This window comes from Euwallacea fornicatus, chromosome 25 (genome assembly GCF_040115645.1).
Source record: "Euwallacea fornicatus isolate EFF26 chromosome 25, ASM4011564v1, whole genome shotgun sequence".
NCBI classification, from domain to species: domain Eukaryota; kingdom Metazoa; phylum Arthropoda; class Insecta; order Coleoptera; family Curculionidae; genus Euwallacea; species Euwallacea fornicatus.
Window position 1 is genome coordinate 276,439 of NC_089565.1, and position 24,641 is coordinate 301,079.

General features: G+C 33.2%; 1 protein-coding gene across 2 annotated transcripts in view; it reads right to left on the reverse strand.

The window, feature by feature from the left end:
* Positions 1–24,641, reverse strand: part of LOC136346957 (C-type mannose receptor 2-like) — a 107,407-nt gene that overhangs the window by 29,435 nt on the left and 53,331 nt on the right. The window contains exon 2 of one of the 2 annotated variants that reach the window (XM_066296535.1): positions 4,659–4,819. The exons of the other annotated variant lie outside the window; for it this stretch is intronic. Within the exon in view, the coding sequence (XP_066152632.1) occupies positions 4,659–4,710 (52 nt within the window). The 5' untranslated portion in view covers positions 4,711–4,819. The remainder of the gene's footprint in view (positions 1–4,658; positions 4,820–24,641) is intronic. 2 annotated transcript variants of the gene reach the window in all.

Genomic DNA, 24,641 nt, shown 5'->3' on the forward strand with positions numbered 1-24,641 from the left:
TGATGACATTCAATTTTTGGTGATAATTGAGATCATGGGACGTAAAGCTAGAGAAACATCAGAAGAATTGTAACGAATAATTCTTAAACTACTTAATGAGTGCAAAAAAACTGCAGAAACTAGTAAAATGGTAAGTAGAGCGAGGTCTACTATCCAAAGCATAATAGACAGGTATTGCCTGCGAAAAAACTTTAAAAATCGACGAAGTTCAGGACGTCCGAGAAAAATAAATGATAACTTAGAGCGTCTAATCATAAGAAAAGTGAAAGAAAACCCACGAATTAGTGCAAAAAAAATTGCTGCAGAACTAAAAATTTAAAATAATAACGACGTCTCAGCCAGTACTATAAGAAATTATTTAAGAAATAACCGGTATCATTTCAGAGTAGCTCATAAAAGATATTTTATAATGGGGCTGTATGAGTGCTTCAGGAGTAGGATCACTCTATTTTATCGATGGAATAATGAAGCAAAATATGTACAGTAGCGGGCAAGAGTTTAGAAACTTCTATATTTTTTGTAATTCATTAAAGTATGTCTTTTCAGGAATCCCTCGTATGCATAAAATTTTTGTTTATGACGAACAGAAATCTTCTATTTATTTGTTTATTGTTCCTTAATGTGTTTAAAAAGCAAAAACAATTTTTTGCTCGGACAAAAGTTTAGAAACTTTTTGTTTATCTTCAGTTATTGCAAAGTTTTGCACAAGTTGTGAGAGAATTATTATTGCACTATAAATATGGGTAAAGCTAAATGCATATCTCGGGATTTGAAACGAAAAATTGTCCAATTATGCGAAAGTGGTGAACAACAATTTCATATTTCAAAAAGTCTCAAAATTTGCAAAAGTGTCATCTCAAAGATTATATCAGCTTATCTTAGTGGTAATAAAAGTCTTGTAACAGGGAAAAGTACAGGACGACCACGAAAAACTTTTGCTGTTGTTGATAAAGTCATTAAAAAAAATTCAGAAAAAGATCCACGTAAGACGTCGACTATGTGCTGTTGGTTTATTCGGAAGGGTTGCTGTGGAGCAACCCCTTCTATCAAAGAAGAATATCGAGGCTCGTCTTCGTTTTGCTCAGGACCACATGGGGTGGATTTGTGAAAAATGGCGCACTGTCCTTTGGAGTGATGAAAGTCAATTTCAAATATTTGGATCAGATCGGATACACCACGTAAGACGACCACAAGGCGGCAAAAGATACAACGCAAACTACCAAAAACCGACGGTGAAACATGGAGGTGGCAGCATTACGGTCTGAGGCTGCTTTAGTCGATCTGGTACTGGATCAATTGTTGAGGTCAAAGGAAGAATTGGCAAATTCCAATATCGGAACATCTTGGAGAATTAAACGTTGCCTTTTGCGGAATATGAAATGCCTCTTCGTTGGAGATTCCAACAAGATGATAATCCCAAGAATACTTTGAAGCTTGTCAAAAATTGGTTATGAACAAAGAAGATGGATTTAATTGACTGGCCATCACAATCACCAGATTTAAATCCTATTGAGCACTTGTGGGAAATCGTCTTATTCGATTGAAAAATATTCGAAATAGAGCTGAACCTCTTGATACCATACTGGACGAGTGGAGACACATGTCTCCTGAAGAAACGTGTGTCAAACTTGTAGATTCGATGCCCAGAAGATATCAAGCAGTAATTAATGGAAAATATATGGAACCAAATATAAATTTTTACTTTTTTTCGTAAAAGACTTCTTTTGTAAATAGAAGTTTTCAAACTTTTGTCCGTTCCAAAAATAAAATGTTCTTTTAACTATTTCTTTATATATTAAATTAAATTAATAATTAAATATATCAAACAATCAACCTTCTGAAAGGTTACATTGTATATCAAAGGTATCACAATAACTTGCCGCTGTTTCAACTATTTGAAAAATTAAAAAGTTGCTACACTTTTGTCCGCCACTGTATATAAACATTTTTAAATCCCACCTCCATGCTAGTGCAACTATAGTGGGGATTAGGGATTATTTGATATTTAGCCAAGATAGCGATCCCAAACATACAGCTCTTAACACCAGGCTCTGGATCTTGTACAATACCCCGAAATATTTAAAACCACCTCCACACTCACCGGACATTAACCCAATTGAACATCTTTGAGACTATTTCGAAAAAAAATTAGGAATCACGTTATTTTATCAAGAGAAGAGTTAAAGGTTGCACTTCAAGAAGAATGGGACAAAATACCAAACAAAATTTACATCAAAATTCATTCATCACTGGAAGCAACAATGAAGTCGAAAGGAAACCCAATACGTTATTGAAATAACATTTATTGTTACTATTTCCCTCATTTTGTTATTATTTTAGGTCTGTTCGAATACTTTTGTGTTCCTCTTCTAGTTCATTTAGTTATTTATATTAATAATTTAGTAATAAATATTATTAACTTATTATTTTTCGTTAAAAATGTATGTTAAACATACGAAAGAACACTTATGATTATTTGTGTTTATTAGATTTATGTATCTCACCGGTCCATATCCAAAAAGGTATAAAGAATAATATTAGGTTTGACTTTATGAAGTAAACGTTTGGACTCATGAAGAATATATATGACTAGATAAAATAAACAAAGAAAAGGGGGGAAATGGGAGATACAGCACCACATAGGAAAGGGGTCTTTGCATAGACCTTGCCCATGCAATACAAAATAAAAATACCGCTCCAGCTTGTATTAACAACTTGTGCTGTGTTTTATTAATCACTCATTTTCCTTCCCGAGAGTGTTTTTTGGAAAAAAATGTTTAATAACATCGAAACACTTCGTTTTATATAATATTATCTGCTGTAAGAATACTTTCAGCACTGACTGTATGTAGAATTAACATTTTCAGTTGTTAAAAATTCGATTATTACTCGCTGTTTTAACCGCATTGTCATGTCAGCCGGCCTGTACTTGATATTAACAGCCACAGAAAACCTAATCTATAAGTGATGGACATTTGATATCAAGCCCAACTTAATAGTACCTTTTATTTCCATGCAATGCGCTAGTGTGTAAAATTTATCGGCCTAGTCAGTAATAAGTTAAATCAACAGTAATAAACATTCATTTGTTTACCGCCTTTGAATGTTCGAGAAAAAAAAGCATCAGGCAGTTTGAAAGTTTCTATAAAAATATCGAAAAAATGTCAAAGAAATTGACAGCTACTATGAAAATGTCAAAGAAATTGACAGATACTATGAAAATGTCAAAGAAATTGACAGATACCATGAAAATGTCAAAGAAATTGACAGCTACCATGGAAATGTCAAAAAACATAGAAACATTCAACGTAATTGCTTATGTTAACATTTTTGTTGAAAAACACAGGAACGCAATGATGGCTGACAACAATTCAAGTTTCAGTATACGGGTTTCACGTTGAATTAATATACAATTTCCCAGTTGAACGTGAACAGTACAGTTGCTCAAATCATGGTCAGTTGTGTACGTAAAAAAGTAAATTTTATGTCTATTTTGTAAATTAAATGAGTTATCCCACGTTTCTATGAGAGCACCTGCTTTTCTAAATTTTATTTTATTTGAAATTGTGGCTTTACACACAAGTAGAGGTGAAATTGTACACTATTCTCACTTAACTTGTGCAGGGAGTAACTTAAGTGATGTCATTAAGTTTAAGGGGCGATTCCTCGTCATATTTTATGAAAAAATATTCCAATACCCATGTGTCCTAACTTGCATCAGTTTCGAAATACAGGGTGTCAAAGTTTTATTAAAAAATCGAGTTTTTACTAATTATTCAAACCTGTTTTCATCTTAAATCTTAAAAATGCCAAAAATTAAGCGAATTACAAAAAAAAAACGTCAAAGGACAAGAAAGTTGTATTTTTAATTGTTTAGTTTGATGCAAACATCAAATTCAGAAAAAACGGTGTCGTCCAATAATCACACCATAAATATCAATCAGATAACTATTTGCGACGCCACTGGAATCATTGTTTAAAATGTAATTACATCAAAAGCAGCCCCTTATTAATGCTAACAGACATGCCGAGTTTCATCAAAATCGGCAGAAATCTTTTTGACGCCCTGTATCTCGAAAATGATGCAAGTTAGGACATGTGTCTATATGAAATTTTTTTTCTAAAATATGATAAGGAATCCCCTTAAAATTAACTACATCGCTTAAGTTGCACCCTGTATATTACCGAATGCGCTGAAACACGATTAAATATGCTTTAAAACCTTCATGCAGTAATCATTTGGTTCTGAACCTATCCTTTCTCCAACAACTCCAACTAAATCACTCTAGATGACAATCTCTGCATGTGGGGTCGTATCTTAAAGCTCTTAACTAATGCTTTTCAATGGTCCCTTAGAAATCTAAATTTAATCAAAAAATGCCTAAAAATGTGTCGTTATTTAGAATAATTTGGTTGAGATGAGTAGAGCTGAAGGAGCAAATTAGGACAAGTTACTTAATACAGCATTCGGATTCTATCTCTACATAACAAAAATTATTTGATCGATTTAGCTTTCGTAGGTTTTCAAATTGTTACTCTGTATAAACAAACACGCGCTTTAAAAATTTTTAAAATTAATTCAGAATTACTGGGTGTTCTATTTTGTACGTCATGCAGTATAAATCTTCTATAGATAAGCCCTTAAAGTAGGTACTAACCTGCAACAATACTTAGAAGGCACACAAGATTGCAAATCGCACTATTTTTCATGGTTAACAGTGGGTGAGTGAGACTTTCCGTGTTGTGGCTGTTTCAACAAGTGAAGTAGGACAAGTTTGATGCCATAGAGTTCTCGTTCATTTTCGATCGTTGAGAAGATCTAAAATAAATGTATTATAGATATAGGGTACACGGTGTCCCAATAAGATTGGCAAGTTAAGACCTCGATCCGATGCGGGAAAACTACAATTTAGAGAAATCTGAAAATTTAGCTAAATATGACAACTGACATGAAACATCTGATATATCAAGTATTCTTAGAATTATGAAATAAATTAAAAAATGCGAAAATATATAGGCCATTTAGAACAAGAAAGATGGCATGCACTTCCGGTCTAACCGGAACTGTCGCCATCTTGAAAATATCTTAGTTGCATGTCGCTTAGCAACCTTCAACTCCCATACCTCGCCTAGTTTAGTCGGACACTGTTTTACAGGGTCTATCCAAGGTATATATCTAAATATGTCTATCTGTATATAGGAAAGCCTTTTCGGACATCTGTTTATAGGAACTTTTTTGCTTAGAATTAAATGTAGAATAATATGTTGAAGTTTGTAGATCTCCTCCTGAAACGCCCTATATGTACAGGGCAATATAACGAATTCGAATATTTAAATTTTGATTCTCAGCAAATAGGACCAGTTACGACAATGGTTACCTTACCGGGTGATTTTTTTTTCGACGGTTAGTGAAGAAATCTTGGAAACTAACAGGGTTATGATTTCAGTGGTGAAAAAATTTCAGCTTTAGGGCACAAATTTAGAGAAATTTTTGGTTTCTTTGAAGAAGTCAGTAACTTACTAGATAATTAGCAGAAACAAAACTTTAGAGATTTCTTTTAATCGATCTAGCTGGGTAATCATTGATTTTAGAGAAATTATGTAAATACGAATATTGTAGGAAATTTTTTCCTAAAAAAGATAAATTAATCAGATTTTTTTGTCATCAGTCATTTCTGATGTATATCATATACAGGGTGAGTCGGGAGGATTGTGCCAAACTTCAGGAGTGTGTTGTACATGAAAAATAAATGTAAAAAAACTCAAATGTTGTTATCCGATTTTCGTTTGTTTACAAGTTATAGCGTAAATAAAATTAAAACATAAAATTTAAAAAATTTATAAATTTCATAAGAAATTCCATAAATGAACGTTTGGATATCATAGTAAATGTTCAAAAATATTGCCATTAACTTCTAAACATTTTCGGCTTCGTCTATGAAGAGCATTCGTTGCGCTCCTGATTGTTTCATGTCTTTCTTCAATAGCAGCTGCAGCATTTCTAATGCGTTGAATTAGTGCATCTTTAGTGTCCACTTTTACTCTGTACACTTCAGTTTTAAACCAACCCCACAAACAATAGTCTAGTGGTGTGAGGTCTGGAGACCTTGGAGGCCAACTAATAGGGCCACCACGACCAATCCAATGTATTAATTTATGGAATCTTATGAAATTTATAATTTTTTTAAATTTTATGTTTTAATTTTATTTACGCTATAACTTGTAAACAAACGAAAATCGGATAACAACATTTGAGTTTTTTTACATTTATTTTTCATGTACAACACGTTCCTGAAGTTTGGCATGATCCTCCCGACTCACCCTGTATATATATATTTTTTTAGTGAAAAGCATTGGAGGTTATTGTTTATTTAAAAACATATTTTTACAGCTTTAAAATGATACCAATAATTCGACAGTTATTTTTCAATATGGCGGGCTTACCGTCTTTTTATCCGGTATTGCTATTTTAAGACAATTAGCCATGAAACCGTTTACACTTATTTATCATGTGTTTGATACTGATATCTAGCATTATGTCAATTACGTATAAATTTAAGATTTTCAATTGCTTGCTAATTTGGTTTACACTCTTCGTGGGAAATGCGATTATTTTGTCACATAATCCACAAAATGTTATTTGAGTACGTGGCCAAACTTCAAGGAATGATTCTTTAAGGGATTTTAAAACAAAAAGTTTATATAACCATAGATCCTGTAATATTTCGTTTTCGAGATACACGGTGCCAAACTTTTCTCAAAAAATCATCTTTTTGCAAAAATTTGAATAATGCTTTTGCCGACTTTGTTGAAATTTGGCAGAGTAATTTGTGGTTATTATTGTTATTTAAGTGCTACTGATTTTTTTAAAGCGTTTATATTTTTTTCGCATGAAGCACAGTCGTGGCCACTCAGGTCACCTGACTTAAATCCGTTAGCCTTTTTTTTTGGAGGTATGTAAGGTCTTTCATTTATAGAACTCCGGTTAACACTGAAAAAGGATTGATCCAACACATACGGGATTCATGTAATCAGATAAGATATTCCCCGGCAACATTTCAACAGGTTCGGTAATGCACGTTAAGACGAGCTAATGTTTGGATTGAAGTTGAAGAAAAACATTCATTCAGCAAGTATTATAAATTTCATGTTGTTGTTTGTTGAATATTTTTTACAAAAGAAAAATGCGTGCCATTTGTTTATGTGTAGTTTAAATAAAATAGTTTTCTTGTTTGATTTTTTTTCATTACCGACGTTACTTCTGCGCACTAGCAAAACAAGAAAAAAAATGTCTATCTTCAAAATCCTTTGTTGAACATTAAAAACTTTCACCAATTTTCGAAGTCATATTAGTTTACGTATTTTTGTTATTTAAGAGTTTTCTTTTAATATACAGGGTGTTTCATAATTATCATGACAAATCGTAAGAGGTAACAGATTATCGAAAAATAAATATAGTTTACTTAATAAAAGATTAATGAGGTTTATGGAAGACGCTGGACAGGTAGGTTTGGTCCAGTGGCATGGCCTACTCGTTCTCCTGATTTGACCTCCCTGGATTATTTTCTTTGAGGTCATGTGAAGGGTTTAGTGTACACGAAACCAGTAATAAATGTTGAAGAATTAAGTGAAAGAATTATCAATGCTTTTGATGGGGTTCGGAATACCCCAGAAATTTTCCAAAGGGTACGACAAAACTTACTAAGACGGAGCAATTTATGTATTGACCAACGCGGTCATCACTTTGACCATTTATTGTAGTATTAGTTTTTATTTCTTTGTAATTAGATAGTATTAAAAGTAATGATAGAAAACCTCAGACTTAAAAAAAAGCGTTTAAAGTCGATATGGCAATAATTGTCATTTTTCTGGACAACTGTTCACTTTAGAGAATTTTACTAAGAGTAATTTTTTTATCCAGAATTAACAGTTCTTTAATATTCTTGAACTCTTTTACCGGTAAATTTAAATGTAAAAAAGTTTTGGATGTAAATATGTAATGATGCACATATAACTAGCGACCTCTATTATGTATAAAATTTTAATTATGCCCAACAAATTTATCGGATTATGAAACAAAGATACACCAATTTTCATTTCAATAGCCTCAGAAGCTTTAAAATTAACCAAAAAAAGAAAGAAAAAAAAGTAGAATTTTAATACCCTGTATCTCAGAAATGACGGGTCTTAAGACAATCTTTTATTAAGTGAACTATATTTATTTTCAATAATCTGTTGCCTCTGTCGATTTGCCACCATAATTCTGAAACACCCTGTGTACATTTTTTTTGTTTAAGTCTAATACCCTGCATCTTGAAAACGAAGTATTATCGGACCTATGTCTATAAACTCTTCGTCTTAAAATCACTCAAAGAATCACCCCCTGAAGCTTGACCATGTATTTGAACAACACTCTGTATAATGAGGACACTGGCTTTGCTCGTCTTGCAGAATGCTACTCGTTGCATAAAACAATATATTTTTTATGGTTACATTAACAGTTATTTTTCGAGAAATAACTGTGACATATACCCTTCAACTTTCACGTTCTATTACGCAAAATCTTCAACGGTGCATTTTTCGCAGATTTTTGATATCAGGCCGGTGATTTCGGTTCTTAATCAAAAATCACCCGCTTCGCGGTCTTGGAAATTTATAGTCGAATTATTTAGTCTTGATCATTTGTCAAGCAATATTTGCCAAAACTTGACGGTCTTGGAATATAATTTATCTCTAATTCCCTGAGTAGTAAAGAGGCTTTAACTACATATTTTCAGCTAACCGCACGTTTTAATAACTTGATTTAAATTTGTCTGATGACGGCATTATTTTTTATGCGGATTTATATTACATATGACTAAAAATATCCAATTGTAATGAAATATAGAGAGAATTTTATGTGTTTCTTTGAATTTCAATGTTTATTGCAAAACGCTCGACTATTATGTGGCTTTTTGTCGCTTCAGTCATTAAATTACTTGCAAGTGCTGGAAACTGGTAGTTTAAATTTATAATGCATTATCCCGTATAGAAAATGCAAAGGTGTATTAGCGAAATTATAGTTTCCTCAATTCAACTTGCTATTCATCATGCGTTTTCAGACTGAAATAAATTTCAATCCTACATTCAAGTTTACCAAATACGGTAATAAACACACCTTTCATTTACACATTTTGCAGTGAATAGATTCCTCTAATAAAATCTCATACCGTCAAACTCTTAGTAATTTGCTGCAAATCGAATCATAAATCAGAAATAGTATATTTCTTAAAATATTAATTCATATAGACCGATTTTGAAACGGACATAAAACACAATAAATCAGATTTAAGTCCTACGGGTTTCCATACATTTCCTTATGGGGTACTGAATTAGTACTGACAAGTGCCGTTTTAATTCCGGTCCCAGTTGTTATTGCAAACGGAGATTTGAAATTGGAAATCTCATTACAACATGAAGGTCCCAAAGTTTTGCCATATAAAATGTCGAGCATATGTCGTTCTGTAATTGGCTGCAATTAGCACCAATTTTGGTTTGTTAAATTTTAAAGTATGTTTTTCCAGTCAAGATCGAAATGGCCTCGAAAGTACCTTTTCAACGACCTCTTACAATTTTTTTTTTCAGTCATTTAACTAAAAACACATATTTTATACTATTTAATAATTTTGCTTGCTCCAGAAACGAATTTCGAACGGTCGATCACGATTCTTTTATCCTTGGAGAATCTGCGATAAAACATCAGTTACATCCACACTAATTTGTTTTTCGCAAACATAAACTGAATTATTTTACTTTAAAATTTTCATACTCAAAAATGAAAAAAAAAACTTATTCAATGAACTCTTTTGGTTTTTATTACATAAATTTGCCATTTAAATCCTGATAAAATCGCCATTAACAATAAAAGAGGAATTTTGTTTTGAGAAAGTAGTAAATTTGCATGTTTCATTTATTTTTCCACTATTCAAAGTTAAAGCAAATGTTTTGCAAAAAAATAACATTTATGCCTTTTTTAACGCAAAACTCATGTTTTCTGTAGGCAGAGTCAAAGTAATTTATCAAAATTTACGGGTTGGATTTATACAAAAAAAAAAACAAAAAAATTTATTCAAAAAATTGTATTTTAATATTAAAAATTGTTGTTTAATCCTGTTATAGGCGCCCGGAAAAGTTAATAATATCCGCTATACAAATTGTGTTATGCCCCCACTTCACAAGCATAATTGTAAAGCAATAAATTCAATAACACGCACCTGCTCATTATTTGAAGAAAATGTATTCAATATATGCAGCAATTATATCAGCATTGCTGCATATTTGACACCTTTGTTGATCATCTTTATGTATTGCCGTCTAACTGTCGAATTTAAAAACTATGAAGCAGTTCATGATTGAATTTTTTCTTAAATTATACCATTCTATCTCTTTTTTACTAAATAAACTCTATTTGTATAGTATCTGTAGTAGATTCAACATCAACATCAAGACGTTTTTCATTCTATATGCATACAGCGTGACTCACTTGTTTTGGGGTCAATCTGTAAAAAGTTTATTAATTGTGCGATTTAGCCCGGATTTTTTTAAATTTTAGAGCGTGATAAACTGTACATTGTCAGCAAAAATGGTTTGGTCGATATAAAATTCAAGGCCTAGTATAACAGTTTCTAGGAGCAAAATTTTAATAAATTATAGTAGCGATCTTTTAAGAAAAATCTGTGCACGCCACTGCATTGACCACCCCTCAAAACGGGCCTGTATAAAATTTTATCGAAAAATTTTAAGTATTAACGATTTTGTAGAAAAATTAAAAATGCACTCTCCGTACTTATTTCTTTTCAAAAATTCATAGTCGGCTATGGAGAACAAGTGAAGTGTTTAACTGTCAAAGAAATGAAGTCTACATCGATATTCAAATTTATTTGTACTTAATAGAAATTAATTATTAATTATTATAATTATAGAAAATATAAGTGTAACAGGAAAAACAGAAATTATTCGTTTTGTTGGCTACAACGTGCGCTCGGCAGCAGAAGCTGCGTGGCCGCCGAGATCCCCGGACTTAACCCCGTTAGATTTTTTTCTTTGTTATTTACTTAAAGAAAAAATGTATAAGTCAAGACCCCAAAATTTACAAAAACTACGAGTTAGAATAATCTGTACACAAAAAAATTACTCTATAGCAAATACAAAATGTAATTTTGAACATACGCAAAAGGAATGACAAGTTCATTGGAAAAATGCTACCTTGATAGAAGTTACAAAAATTTAATTGTTTCTTGTGATGTAATTTTCATTTTTTTTTTAATTGTTCTGTATACTCCTAAGATCATAGCTAAGTAGTTATAAATTATCAATTTTTGAAAATAAGTAAGTACCTATTGTGCATTTTTAATTTTTCTACAAAATCGTTACTACTCAAAATTTTACATTAAAATTTTGTACAAGTCCGTTTTAAGGGGTGGTCAATCCAGTGACGTGCAGAGAATTTTTCTAAACAAATAGTTAATACGATTTATTAAAATTTTTGCTCCTAGAAACTGTCATAGTAGGTCTTCAATTTTATATCAGCCAGGCAATTTTTGATAAAAATGTGCAGTTTATCAATCTCTAAAATAAAAAAAAAAATTCAGGCCAAATCGCACCATTAATAAACTTTTTACAGAATGACTCCAAAACAAATGGGTCACACTGTATGTCTTTAACCGTCATTGGTCATTTGCTAGTTTGAATGTGGAGGGTACCTCAAACTCAATGTCCCTATTCCTATTTTGTAGAAACGGAAAGTAATATGAAAAATTTTAATCATAGATATTTAATGGGGTAGGATGACTTTCATTTCGACCTGAAGAAGTTCATTTCGAAAATAACGATTTATGATGTCATTAATTATATTTTTTCTAGAAACATACCCGAATTCTGAAAAAAATGATATTGATTCTATTTTTTCACATAACTTTTACGAAAGAAATTATTTTTTGTTATTGTTTAAAAATTACTAGTAACAACGTCTTAGGAATGATTGCAAAAATATTTAATTTTACAATAACAACTTAAATTTTATAAAACTAAATAATAAATAGATACAAAACAAGTACTATATTTCATCTAACATTTTTTCAAAATAATTTCCCTCTGCCTCAAGGCACATTTGAAATCTTCATACACCTTCCATCTCAAGAGCATTTCTTAATATTTCTTTCAACAACTTTTTGCAAGTAGTTAGTACTTTATTTTTTAACTTTTCCAAATTCCTTGAAGGACTTTATAAAGTTTGTTTTTAAGGAATCTCCACAAGAAAAATCCATGGGAGTTAAATCAGGAGTGTTTGCTGGTCACTGCACAGGCCCGTTAATGCAATGGAGTTTTGTCCGAACTTGTTATTTAGGTATTGTTGCACAATACGATATTTAACAAAATAGATATAAGAATAAATCAAAGCTAGTTTAATATTTCTGGATATATTTTTGCAATAATTCCTAACACATTATCGCTAATAACTTTTAAATGATAACACGCGATGAAAAATTTATTTAATAAAAGATATATAGAGCACTAAAGTCAATATAATTTAGTACTAGTTTAGTATAGCTAGAAAAATATCATTAATGACATCACGACTTGTTACTCCGATATTTTAGAAATGAAGAAATTACCTCTTTGGAGTTGAATTGGAGATCGTCCGACCGCATTGGAGATGTAGGTTTGTCATAGTTTAAATTTATTAGATGTATACCTATGACTCCGCGTTTTTATTTCTAGTTCTATTTTCTTTGAAAAAATATTTTTTTATTTAAAGAATTTTATTTCATTTTTTGCTCCGTATTACCAGCATTCTATTTATACATATATGATAATTGCTATATGACCTTTTAAAACTTTTCAATTAAGGTTTAAATATGTCCAATTTTGTGCCGAATAAACATCATTTGCGGGAAGCTTTGCTCTTCCTTTTCCATCTTAAGAAAAACGTCACTGCCGCTCACCAAATGCTCGTTGAGGCTTATGGCAATGATGCTGCATCTATAAGAACTTGCCAACAATGGTTTCAGCGCTTCAAATCAGGTGATTTCGACCTCAACGACAAGGAGCATGGTAAGCCATCGAAAAAATTTCAAGAGGAAGAACTGCAGGCTTTGTTGGACGAAGACTCCGCGCAAATGCAAGAACAGCTCGCACCTTCCCTTAACGTCACGCAGAAAACACTTTCGGTTCGTCTTCACTCTATGGGAAAAATTCAAAAGGAAGGAAAATGGATGCCTTATGAATTGACGGAAAGGAACAAAGAGCAACGAAAAACGACGTTTGAGATCTTGCTTGAACGTTTTCAAAGAAAGTCTTTTCTACATCGTATCGTGACCGGAGATGAAAAATGGCTTTACTTCGACAATCCAAAGAGGAAAAAAATCATGGGTGAGCCCGGATGAGCCAACAACTTCGACCGCAAAGCCAAATATCCACGGCAAGAAGGTATTGCTCAGCATTTGGTGGGACCAGCGCAGCATACCGTATTACGAGCTTCTCCAACCTGGCGAAACAGTCACTACCAATCGTGACGTCAAACAACTAGTGCAGTTGCGTAATCAACTCGCAGTAAAGAGGCCAGAATGGGCGGATCGACACGACAAAGTCATACTGCTTCATGACAACGCAAGGTCTCATGTTGCTCAACCAGTCAAGAACACCTTGAAGGATTTCAAATGGGAAGTCTTACCGCACCCGCCATACTCGCCAGATATCACCCCGTCGGATTATCACCTTTTCCGTTCAATGGTTCACGGTTTGGCAGAGCAGCGCTTCCAGAATCGCCAAGAGGTCCAAGAATGGCTTGATGAATGGATCGCTTCAAAACTGACGAATTTTTTTTACTATGGAATCCATAAACTGCCTAATCTCTGGGAAAATGTTGTCATTAACGATAGAAATTATTTTTAATAAACATTGTTAATAAATGTATACAGTTTCAAGCAGTTGAAAATGCGTAAAAAAACGCGGAGTCATAGGTATACACCTAATATTATATGTATTACTATTCGTTTTCATAAAATAGTTAGGAGGGGGGGGGTCGAGTTTAAGTCATGTTTCTATACAAATATGTACACTATCGCTTGTATGTAGAGCAACTTTTTAAATTCGATTTTTGTTTCCATACCAGCATCAAATTGATGAGATCTTTTGCAATAGTTGTTAATTAAAATTAAAAATAAATGCATTAAAGGTGAGATTTTTTTAAGTAAAAATTAAAAAATATTCCAAAATGTAAGGGCTAAAAATAGGGCAACTAAAACATTTCTTATAATTCAACTTACAATTAAACATTTTAATTTGTATCCAGTAGCGTATCGTTTATTTTTTATTATTTCCAAACATCTGCGTTCATGGACTTTAATAGTTTGTCAATATATTCTTGAGATATTGAATTCCAAGTACTTTAAACTTCTTTGAACAATTCTACTAGATTTGTTATTTTTTTTTACGAATTCTTTTGTCATTTTCATCCGAAAAGTTCTCTATCGGATTCATGTGAGACTTTGGGCAGGCCAAATCATAACATTGACGTTTGTGCACTTAACCACTTTTTAATCAATTTAGCGGTGTGTTTGGGGTCATTGTGTTGAAACGTCCACCGCAAACTTATATTTCCTTTTTTGCAGGGAAGCATGTGATGTTCCAACATATCTTGATAAACATATCGATTCACAATGCCGTCAATTTTTACTAATGAACCTATGCCAAACTCTCCAAGACACCTCCAAACCATAATTCAGCCACCGCCATGTTCGACCGTTGGTTTTGCACACTTCGGATTAAATCTTTCATTAATTGACCTTCTTACCCAACCAATTCCACCCGATTTGAACAGTTTCAATGGATTTTCATCAGAGAAAAGGACAGTTTTCCATTTTTCATATGACCAGTTAACATGCTCTCTCGCAAACCTTAATCTGGCCTTTTTATTTTTTTTGATATGAAAGGTTTTTTTGTTGGTTCTCTACCATATAAACCAGCTTCCCTTACTCTTCGTTTTATGATACTCTCTGATACAGGAACGTCTAACTCTTGTTGCATGCTACTTGCACTCTTAATCGGATCCCGAATGGATACCATTTTTAAATTTTTCTCTCCATCACTTTATCAGTTTTTCGTTTTCTGCCACACTTCGGAAGTTCATCTAAGGTTCCTCTATTTTTATAAGTAAAAATAACCCTCTATCCTACTGATTTATTTAAAATTAAATCTCTTGCAATTTTACACTGCTTTTCACCGTTTTCCAATTTTTCTCAAATATTTTGTTTTAACTCAAGTGATAAATGAACACCACGTCGCATCTTGAAAATGTTCACTAAATATTGTTGACTGCAGGGTCGATACCGCGCAATAGATTAAATAAACAAGTTGGTTGCTCTATTTGTGGACCATGCAAGAAATTAAAAAAAAAAAAAAAAACATAAACAAAATATACTGAAAACTACAAAGTTTGACCGAACGTCAAACACATTTTATTGATACTGAAGAAATATTTTATTTACCGACATACTTTTAATTTTATTTAGTTACTCTACATATGAGCGATAGTGTATGTCTTTTACGTGGAGTAACGACATTGCTCGTGGGAGAATTCCTATGAGAAACTTGCCATAACTGAAATATAGTTTAAGCTAATATTCAATTAAGGCTTAAAAGCTTACAAAAATATCTAAAAATGATTTTTTTAAGGCAAGTACATACTGCTTGGCGGCAAATGTAGGCCACTAAAACCAGTTTTTAGCACTTAATAAACCGTAAAATTTCCAAATCTCATGCTATATCATTTACCAAGCAATACAAATTACAAATTATTCGAATAATATAGTTTGATTAAATTATGACCACAAATACTCGTACGCAGATTCCCATCTGTTTTTGCAAATATACTCCAATCTACATATAGATTTTTAAACCTCCAAAGAAGTTTTTCAACGTAAACAAATTATTTTTGCACAAATTAAACGTAAAAAAATCGATACTGAGGTACATTACGCGGGAAAACGGTGTTTGCACGAAAAAGGTTTTTTTTTCAGCTGCAAATAGCGTCCTGTGAGTCTTTGTATGGAACATTAAACCATATCCTTCAATACAAAGCGTGCGTTTTCGGAAGGAAAAATCCAATATGTGCGATTTTCAGCAAAAAGCATTCCTAGAGATTTTCTCAAATCGAAAGTATACAGTGGGGTCGCAGTCAAAATGGTGCATGCCTAAATTTTCCAAGTTTGCTATTACGATGTACTTTTTATAACGTAAGTCTAATGGCAAATAAAAGCTACAATTACTCACAAAATTGAGCGTACCCAACCAAGCAACAACAAAAAATTTGACGATGACAAAAAAATTGATGGAAATGTTGGTGATAAACGATTTGGATTTATTAGTGCCCCATAGGCGATTCAGTATCGGCACAGTTGTTAAAAGCCTAAAAAGAATCTTCAAGATGAAAGCTCAGCGACGTGAAACTGGTGCAACCGGAAGGAAAATAATTGTGAAAATTTCTTCACAAGGAAAAAGTATGCGAGAAATCGGTACAATTGTAAGCAGAACGCATTCCACAATTCAGAAAATTGTAAATAAATTTCTATACGAAGGAACACTCAAAAATAATACTGGAAGAGGAAGAAAGAGAATTCTTAGTGCTGAGGATGAACGTTTTATTGTCCGTCAAATTAAAGAGGATCCCAAACAGAGCGTTCCTAAATTGACTGCAGAGCTGAGCTCAAGGATTGGACAATCAGTATCCACAGAAACAGTTCGCATGATACTTAGGAAAAATAATTATAATGGTCGAGTAGCTCGGAAAAAACCATACATTCATACATATCTAAAGTAAATAGAATTAATCGATTAAATTTTGCTTGATAATACATTGATAAGCCACTGGATTTTTGGAAACGAGTTATTATCTCTGACGAAACCAAAATAAACCTTTTTAGATCGGATGGAAAACAAATTGTGTGGAGAAAACCGAATACAGAACTAAAAATGAAAAACACAGTTGCAAGTGTTAAGCACGGTGGATAATCTATGATGTTGTGGGGGTGTATCTCATCCAGCTTTACCGGAAAATTGCACTTCATGGACGGAATAATGGATAGACGTGTTTATGTAAATGCAGGGTGTTACAAATTAGTAGGCCAATCCGCTAACCACAGATTCTTTGAGCGAAAATAAGTCGACTTTCCTTATGCGACTTTTTTCTTTGACGTTTTATACTCACTATACAGAGTGTTAAAGTTATTAAAAAATTAGTTTTTTTTTCGGTACTTCATATCGTATTTTAATGAAATTTTGTAGTGATGCACAGTTCGATGAGGCGTTATTTTCCTATAATTTAGGTTAAAAAAATTTAAACCGGAGAAGGGAAATTGGGGGTCACGGACGCGTCCCCCCCCCAAACTTTTTTTTGCGCGCGCCAACGGTGAACGTGTTTAATTTTTTAAACTATCTTAATTTTTTCATTCTTGTAAAATTTTGATTTACCGCTTACTTTAGAAGATATTCCAGTATATTGCCTCTCAATACATGGTACCCATTTTTCATTTATGTATATCAGGAACGTATCGATCATTTATTCCGGTACAAAATGGACGTTGCGTTACTATTGAATAATCTAGTAGAAATCTGTGATGATGCGTCAGGTTACTTAACAGTTAAACAATATCCAGAGTAACTTTTAATCTTTTTTGATGTCTCGGGGGGATTTATGTAATTCCCCTGGACAATGTAGTAGTTAGTGGGTTCTGCTTCCGCGGCTGGTTCTAAACCTTTTGTTTCCGAAGGACCACTCTCGTTTTTGTCAGACCGAAAGAAACTGAGTTGAACTGAGTTGCTTGATTGACTTTTTTAATTTGTATATTAACAAAGTTCTTAGCTTAAAGGTGTTAACAAGTGATTAGTGCCCAATGATTTCAAGGGCAAGTTTTGACGTTTTTCGACTTGCTAGTCTCATGAGGTCTAGTGTGAACTGATTAAAAAATGGGTGGAAGCCTCAACAGTCAGTTCCCACTACCCTTCCCTGGTCCCACGGAAACGACCCTTTATTGAATTACTGGAATTGGACGTCCTCCGCGGTACCAGGGATTGGTCCTTTGGTTGCCTCTAGTCGGTTTTTTTTAAATCACCAGGGTTTACAACCTTTTCTACGACTATGGCTAATTGCAACCAACATCACAGATGTACTGCAGTGGGATTCTTGGTATATCTTTACAGTGCAAATCCATTTTCTATCGGCAATAAGCTACTTGAAGGGACACCATTATGGGAAAGTTTCCAGGGTTATGATACCCTTTCGTTGTAGTTTATTGCCGACATTTGGCATTCCCGAAAAAGTCTGATTGTTTTCAGACACTTGAAAATAAATTTATATTCTTACATTTATACTAACGTTACAAAAGCAAATGGCTAATCGGGAAGGATTTTTATCATTTTCGGAAATGACTGATATGGTCTTAGTAATGGGTATGTAGCCAACACAATAATAAAATAAAATTAGCAATAGTAATAATTTTTGATATCGTGGTAAACGATTTTTCATTTATAGGAAAATGCAGTTCTAATGCTAGTTTAGCGGCTAGATGATATGAAGATACATTTCCTAATCGGTACCATCCAAAAAGAAAGTTCTTCTCCAATTTAGTTAATCGTTTGAGGGAATCGGGAAAACTTAAGCAACAGAGGACAGTGCATGAAAACCGGACCTACAGTTAGGTGCAGAACTGAGTCAATACTTAGAAAATTCGTATTAAGGGTGGCATAAACAAAATATCAAACAAGTATTCAAAGGAAGGCTTTTATTTTCAAAAAGTACATTAACATTAACATTAAAACCATACAAAACATTTGCCGAAAATAAATGGGGTACATCAAATAATCCTAAATAACATTGGTTCAGTTTTGCTCCACTAATATTAACATTGAACACTTTGGTCGACATTGACACTAATATTTGGTCCAGAGACCTTTAGCTTTTTTAACAGCTAATATAGACGAGTACGAACCATTTAATCGCATATCCTCCGTTAATGAACATCATAATTCAAAATCTTTAAACAATGAAGCCGATTTCAAAGTTTCAAAGAAAATTAATTGAAAAATCACTGATTGATGGAAGATCCACACGGGAAATCGCATTTCAATTAAATATAAGTCAATCCCCAGTACAAAGGGTAAAAAATAAGTGCAAAATTTCCTTAAAAATAAATAAAGGTGGCCAACCAAAAAAGATGTCTGCGCAAGATACTAGAAGAGTAATTAGATATTTGGGCAGTGGTGGAGCCTCTTCGGCCTCCAAAGCAGCCGTGTTGCTGCGAGGGGATACTGGGAAATCGGTGAGCAAATGGACAGTCCAACGAGCTTTACATCAGTCCAAATTTGTTGCTGTGGAGAAGAAGAAGAAACCCCTACTTTCTAAGAAGAATATTAGGGCACGACTAGATTTTGTAAAAAGATATGAGGCATGGACCGAGAAGGATTGGATGAAGGTTATTTGGTCTGATGAAACTAAAGTTAACAGATATGCAACAGATGGTTGACATTGGAGCTGGAAACGAGAGGGAGAATCCATGAAACTAAAAGATTTCATTCTGACGGTGAAACATGGGGGAGGAAATATTAAAGCTTGGGGCTGTATGTCGGGATATGGGGTTGGACCATTAAAGAAAATAGATGGTATAATGAACCAGCACATCTATAAAGCCATTTTAAATGATCACCTAATAGATACTGTTAATAATATGCCTTATCCCACTAGCAAAGTAATTTTCCAACAAAACAACGACCCTAAGCATACCGCAAAATCTGTGAAGGAATGGTTGGGTACCCAAAAATTTCAGGTTTTGCAGTGGCCGGTACAAAGTCCCGACCTAAATCCCATTGAGAATCTATGGGCTTACGTGAAATATCATCTGGTCAACGACTACGATTCGCCACCATCTTCACTTAAAGTTTTATGGGAGAGAATAGAAGAAGTATGGGACCAAATTCCACCTGATTTCTGTGAAACACTAACAAAAAGCATGCCAAGACGTCTACTAGCTGTTAAAAAAGCTAAAGGTCTCTGGTCCAAATATTAGTGTCAATGTCGACCAAAGTGTTCAATGTTAATATTAGTGGAGCAAAACTGAACCAATGTTATTTAGGATTATTTGATGTACCCCATTTATTTTCGGCAAATGTTTTGTATGGTTTTAATGTTAATGTTAATGTACTTTTTGAAAATAAAAGCCTTCCTTTGAATACTTGTTAGATATTTTGTTTATGCCACCATTAATACGAATTTTCTAAGTATTGACTCAGTTCTGCACCTAACTGTAAGAGAAAATTGTCAACTATTCCTGCCCAGATATTTAAACGAAAATTTACTTGATGATTTCTCTCTACAATAATTTTTGGATTATCTTCTGCCCATACGTGGGTATTGTGCATATTCGTAAATCTATTACGCGTAAATGTGGCTTCATCCGAAAATAAAATAAATCTAAGAAACCTAACGTCATGGTTATTCTGCTGGCAAAGCCAATTACAAAAAGTAACTCTTGCTAAAAAGCCTGGTGGTAGAAGCGCATGGACTTTCTGAACATGATATGGGTATAATAAATTTTGTCTTAAAACTCTATAGACATCAACAAAGTTAACGTGTGCATTTTCGTTCATTCCATTTATTTCTGTAGCCATTAGTCTAGTACTTTTGCCCGGGTTTGCTTCCGCTATTTGAAGAATATGTTCTTGATTTGGTTGTAGCTTTCGAGGTCGTCGATATTGCCATGTTCTCTGTTGCTTAAGTTTTCCCGATTCTCTCAAACGATTAACTAAATTGGAGAAGAACTTTCTTTTTGGATGGTACCGATTAGGAAATGTATCTTCATATCATCTAGCCGCTAAACTAGCATTAGAACTGCATTTTCCTATAAATGAAAAATCATTTACCACGATATCAAAAATTATTACTATTGCTAATTTTATTTTATTATTGTGTTGGCTACATACCCATTACTAAGACCATATCAGTCATTTCCGAAAATGATAAAAATCCTTCCCGATTAGCCATTTGCCTTTGTAACCTGACGCATCATCACAGATATCAACTAGATTTTTCAATAGTAACGCAACGTCTATTTTGTACCGGAATAAATGATCGATACGTTCCTGATATACATAAATGAAAAATGGGTACCATGTATTGAGAGGCAATATACTGGAATATCTTCTAAAGTAAGCGGTAAATCAAAATTTTACAAGAATGAAAAAATTAAGATAAAGTTTAAAAAATTAAACACGTTCACCGTTGGCGCGCAAAAAAAGGTTTGGTGGGGGGGGACGCGTCCGTGACCCACAATTTCCCTTCTCCGGTTTAAATTTTTTTTACCTAAATTATAGAAAAATAACGCCTCATCGAACTGTGCATCACTACAAAATTTCATTAAAATACGATATGAACTACCGAAAAAAAAAACTAATGTTTTAATAACTTTAACACTCTGTATAGTGAATATAAAACGCCAAAGAAAAAAGTCGCATAAGGAAAGTCGACTTATTTCGCTTAAAGAATCTGTGGTTAGCGGATTGGCCTACTAATTTGTAACACCCTGTATATCGAGGGAAAATTTGAGAGCCTCAGCTGAAAAAATGAACGTGCCAAGGGATTATTATTTTCAACAAGATAATGACTCGGAACGTACGGCGTTAATAGTTCCCCCACAGAGTCCTGACATAAACCCTATCGAAAAAAAAAAAACAAAAATAAAGAGGAATTTAAAAAGATAATTCTTGCTGTATGGGAGAAAATGGCACCTAATTATATAATAAAATGAATCCAATCAATGCCACGACGACTTCTGGTCAGTATAGACTTCCAGGGAAACTCCACGAAATATTAAAGTTGAACTTTAAGTATATTTTCAACTATATTGCGTGTTTGTTAATATGCAGCACGCGCAATTTTGTATCACAATTTAAGAATTTGTAATTACAATTTGGTGTATTAATTCTCTATTTTGAAAAACATTGAAATATTTTGTTACCTTTAATGATCGAAAGTAAAATATAAATCAATTTTGACAATAAAAACGCCTAAATTTGTTAATCTCAGATGATTATTTCAAGAATTATAACATTTTACCATATGTACGCTCAGTTTTCTGTGTAACTGTACATAAAAAACTATTCTCTGGGATGTGAAATAATAATTTATTAAACTAACCCAGATTTTTAAAATACATTTTTTTATGACAGCGCGTCACGATAAAAATGATGCATTAACCGAGTATAGATAAAAAAATATGTCTACTAGTAACATTCCGATGGTTCTCGTTTGTAGCAAGTTGCATTTAGTCCAATGTAAATTCTGCAACAGTATGCATTTTAAAAGTGCAATGGGTCGCTATACATCCAAGGAGATAAAGAGAGGCAGTAATCTTGCACTTTCAAAAAGGCACAAGACAATGAAAAATTGCGGAAATTCTTAATTTGAGCTATTCGACGGTTCAACACATAATAGAACGATGTACAAAGGAGGGTCGTATTATCAGCAAACCTCGTAAAAGCAGCCGAAAAATTTTTAATCAACACGACGAGCGATGGATTTATAGAAAGATGAAAGAAAACTCCAAACTAAGTGCACGAAAATCGACTGATTTGGCGGAGAAATACTTAAATTAGAAAGTATGTGTTGGAGTGATGCAAAGATGTTTACGTGCCAAAGGTCTTCAGGGCAGAATTGCTAGGAAAAAACCGTACATCAGTCCGAAAAGTAAGAAGTCGAGGTTACTGTTTGCTAGAGAGCATTTAAAGCAGGATTTAAAATTTTGGAAAACTGTAAATTTTACTGACGAAAGGAAATATAACTTGTTTGGCAGTGACGGAAGAATACATCTTCGAAGAAAATCAAATGAAGAGTTATTACTTCAATATTTCAAAAACACCGTAAAGCATGGAGGAGGAAACGTGTTGGTATGGGGATGTGTAGCTGCCTCTGGGATCGGGAACTTACATTTCATCGAAAGAAACATGGACAGATTTATGTATTTAGACATTTCGAAAAGAAATTTTGAAGCCAGTGCCGAAAAATTGGACTTAAGTGGTAATTTTAAATTCTATCAAGACAATGATCCTAAGAGCATTCCTCAAAAATTGTGAAGGAATAGCTACTTTATCATCGTCCATCAGTTATAAAGACTCCTGCTCAATCACCAGATTTGAACATAATTGAAAGTGTCTGGAATAAACTCATCATATTTCCAACAAACATGACCTGAAGAGAGCTCCATCAGAAGAATGGGCCAAACTAGATCCAGATTTTTTTAAACAAAGTAATTAAAGCTAAAGGTGGAGCTACTCGATATTGGTTCGTAATAGTAATTATGTTTTTGATAATTTTTCTTTATGCACCATTTTGATTGTGATCATCATTTTTTTTTTTGAACGAAATTACGTTTGCAGGAAAACCGCACAAGCTAAAATAAATCTTTATGCGACTAGTTAATCTTGTATTAATTAAAAATAAAATAATGCAATAAAACAGGAATAAATGTTTATATTAAAAAAATTAAAACAAAATAATCGGTAAAAATTAGCTGCAATTATTTTGACTGTGAGTCACTGCATGTAGTAACGCTGCTTCGTTAGGCAACTTAGAATAAATTAACGATGTTTCATGCAAAAACAATGATATCATTAGATGATCTAAATAAACCAATAAATTACACAAGAACCTCGGCACCTAATCAGAGAGTTTTTAATGGACATGGCGTCTAATACATCGCACAGGGGCTCTCCCATGTAACATTTTAATGGCTAATAATATTCAAGTTTATTGTTACTGTAACAACTAAAAATAGTCTTTTGGTAACCGTGTTGTTATTTGGGCCAGTAAGACATTCGGTTCTTTTACACTTTATTCGAACAGCGAAATATAATATAAAAAAATGATCATTTAAATCTAGGGACTTTCTCTTTTTACAAGGGTCGCTTTAGCTATCCGAGGACACCCTGTATTTCTTGAACCGTGATAAGCGGTAAGCCATCTTAAAAAGCGCGCATTTCTAAAATCCATTAAAAGTTTCACTATTTTTTAGAACTAGAGACCAACGATGCGCCATCTCGCGGCGTCTTTACTCGGTATTACTAGAGTACGGCCATCTGATGAGTCCCAATAGCCCGAAACTGGTGAAAGTCAAAACTAAGGATCCATTAGGAAATAACTTATTACATACATAAAAACCAAATTTTGTTCAGTTCCACAATGAGCCAATAGCAAATCAAAAATCTAATAATAATTTCAATAACCGTGAGAACACAAGAAGTAGTTCTTTCTGTAAATACATTTCAGTGCGTTAAATATTGCACTAAAAGAATTGTAGATTTTTCACTAGTGCTGTTTATGTCACACGTGTTTGGCCACGACGGTCATGATGTCTCACATTTAGATTATAATTTATAGACAATCAGAGCGTTGTTTGGTTTGGAAAACATATGTCATAATTTTTAAATTTATTCCGGAGAAGGAATTTGATTATTAATTTTATGGGCTTTGAAATTAAGGATTGGCGTTTTGTCATCCCTAAAATTCCTTAAATATGATGTTTTGTTCAATAACTGTTATTACAAAATAAAAAATG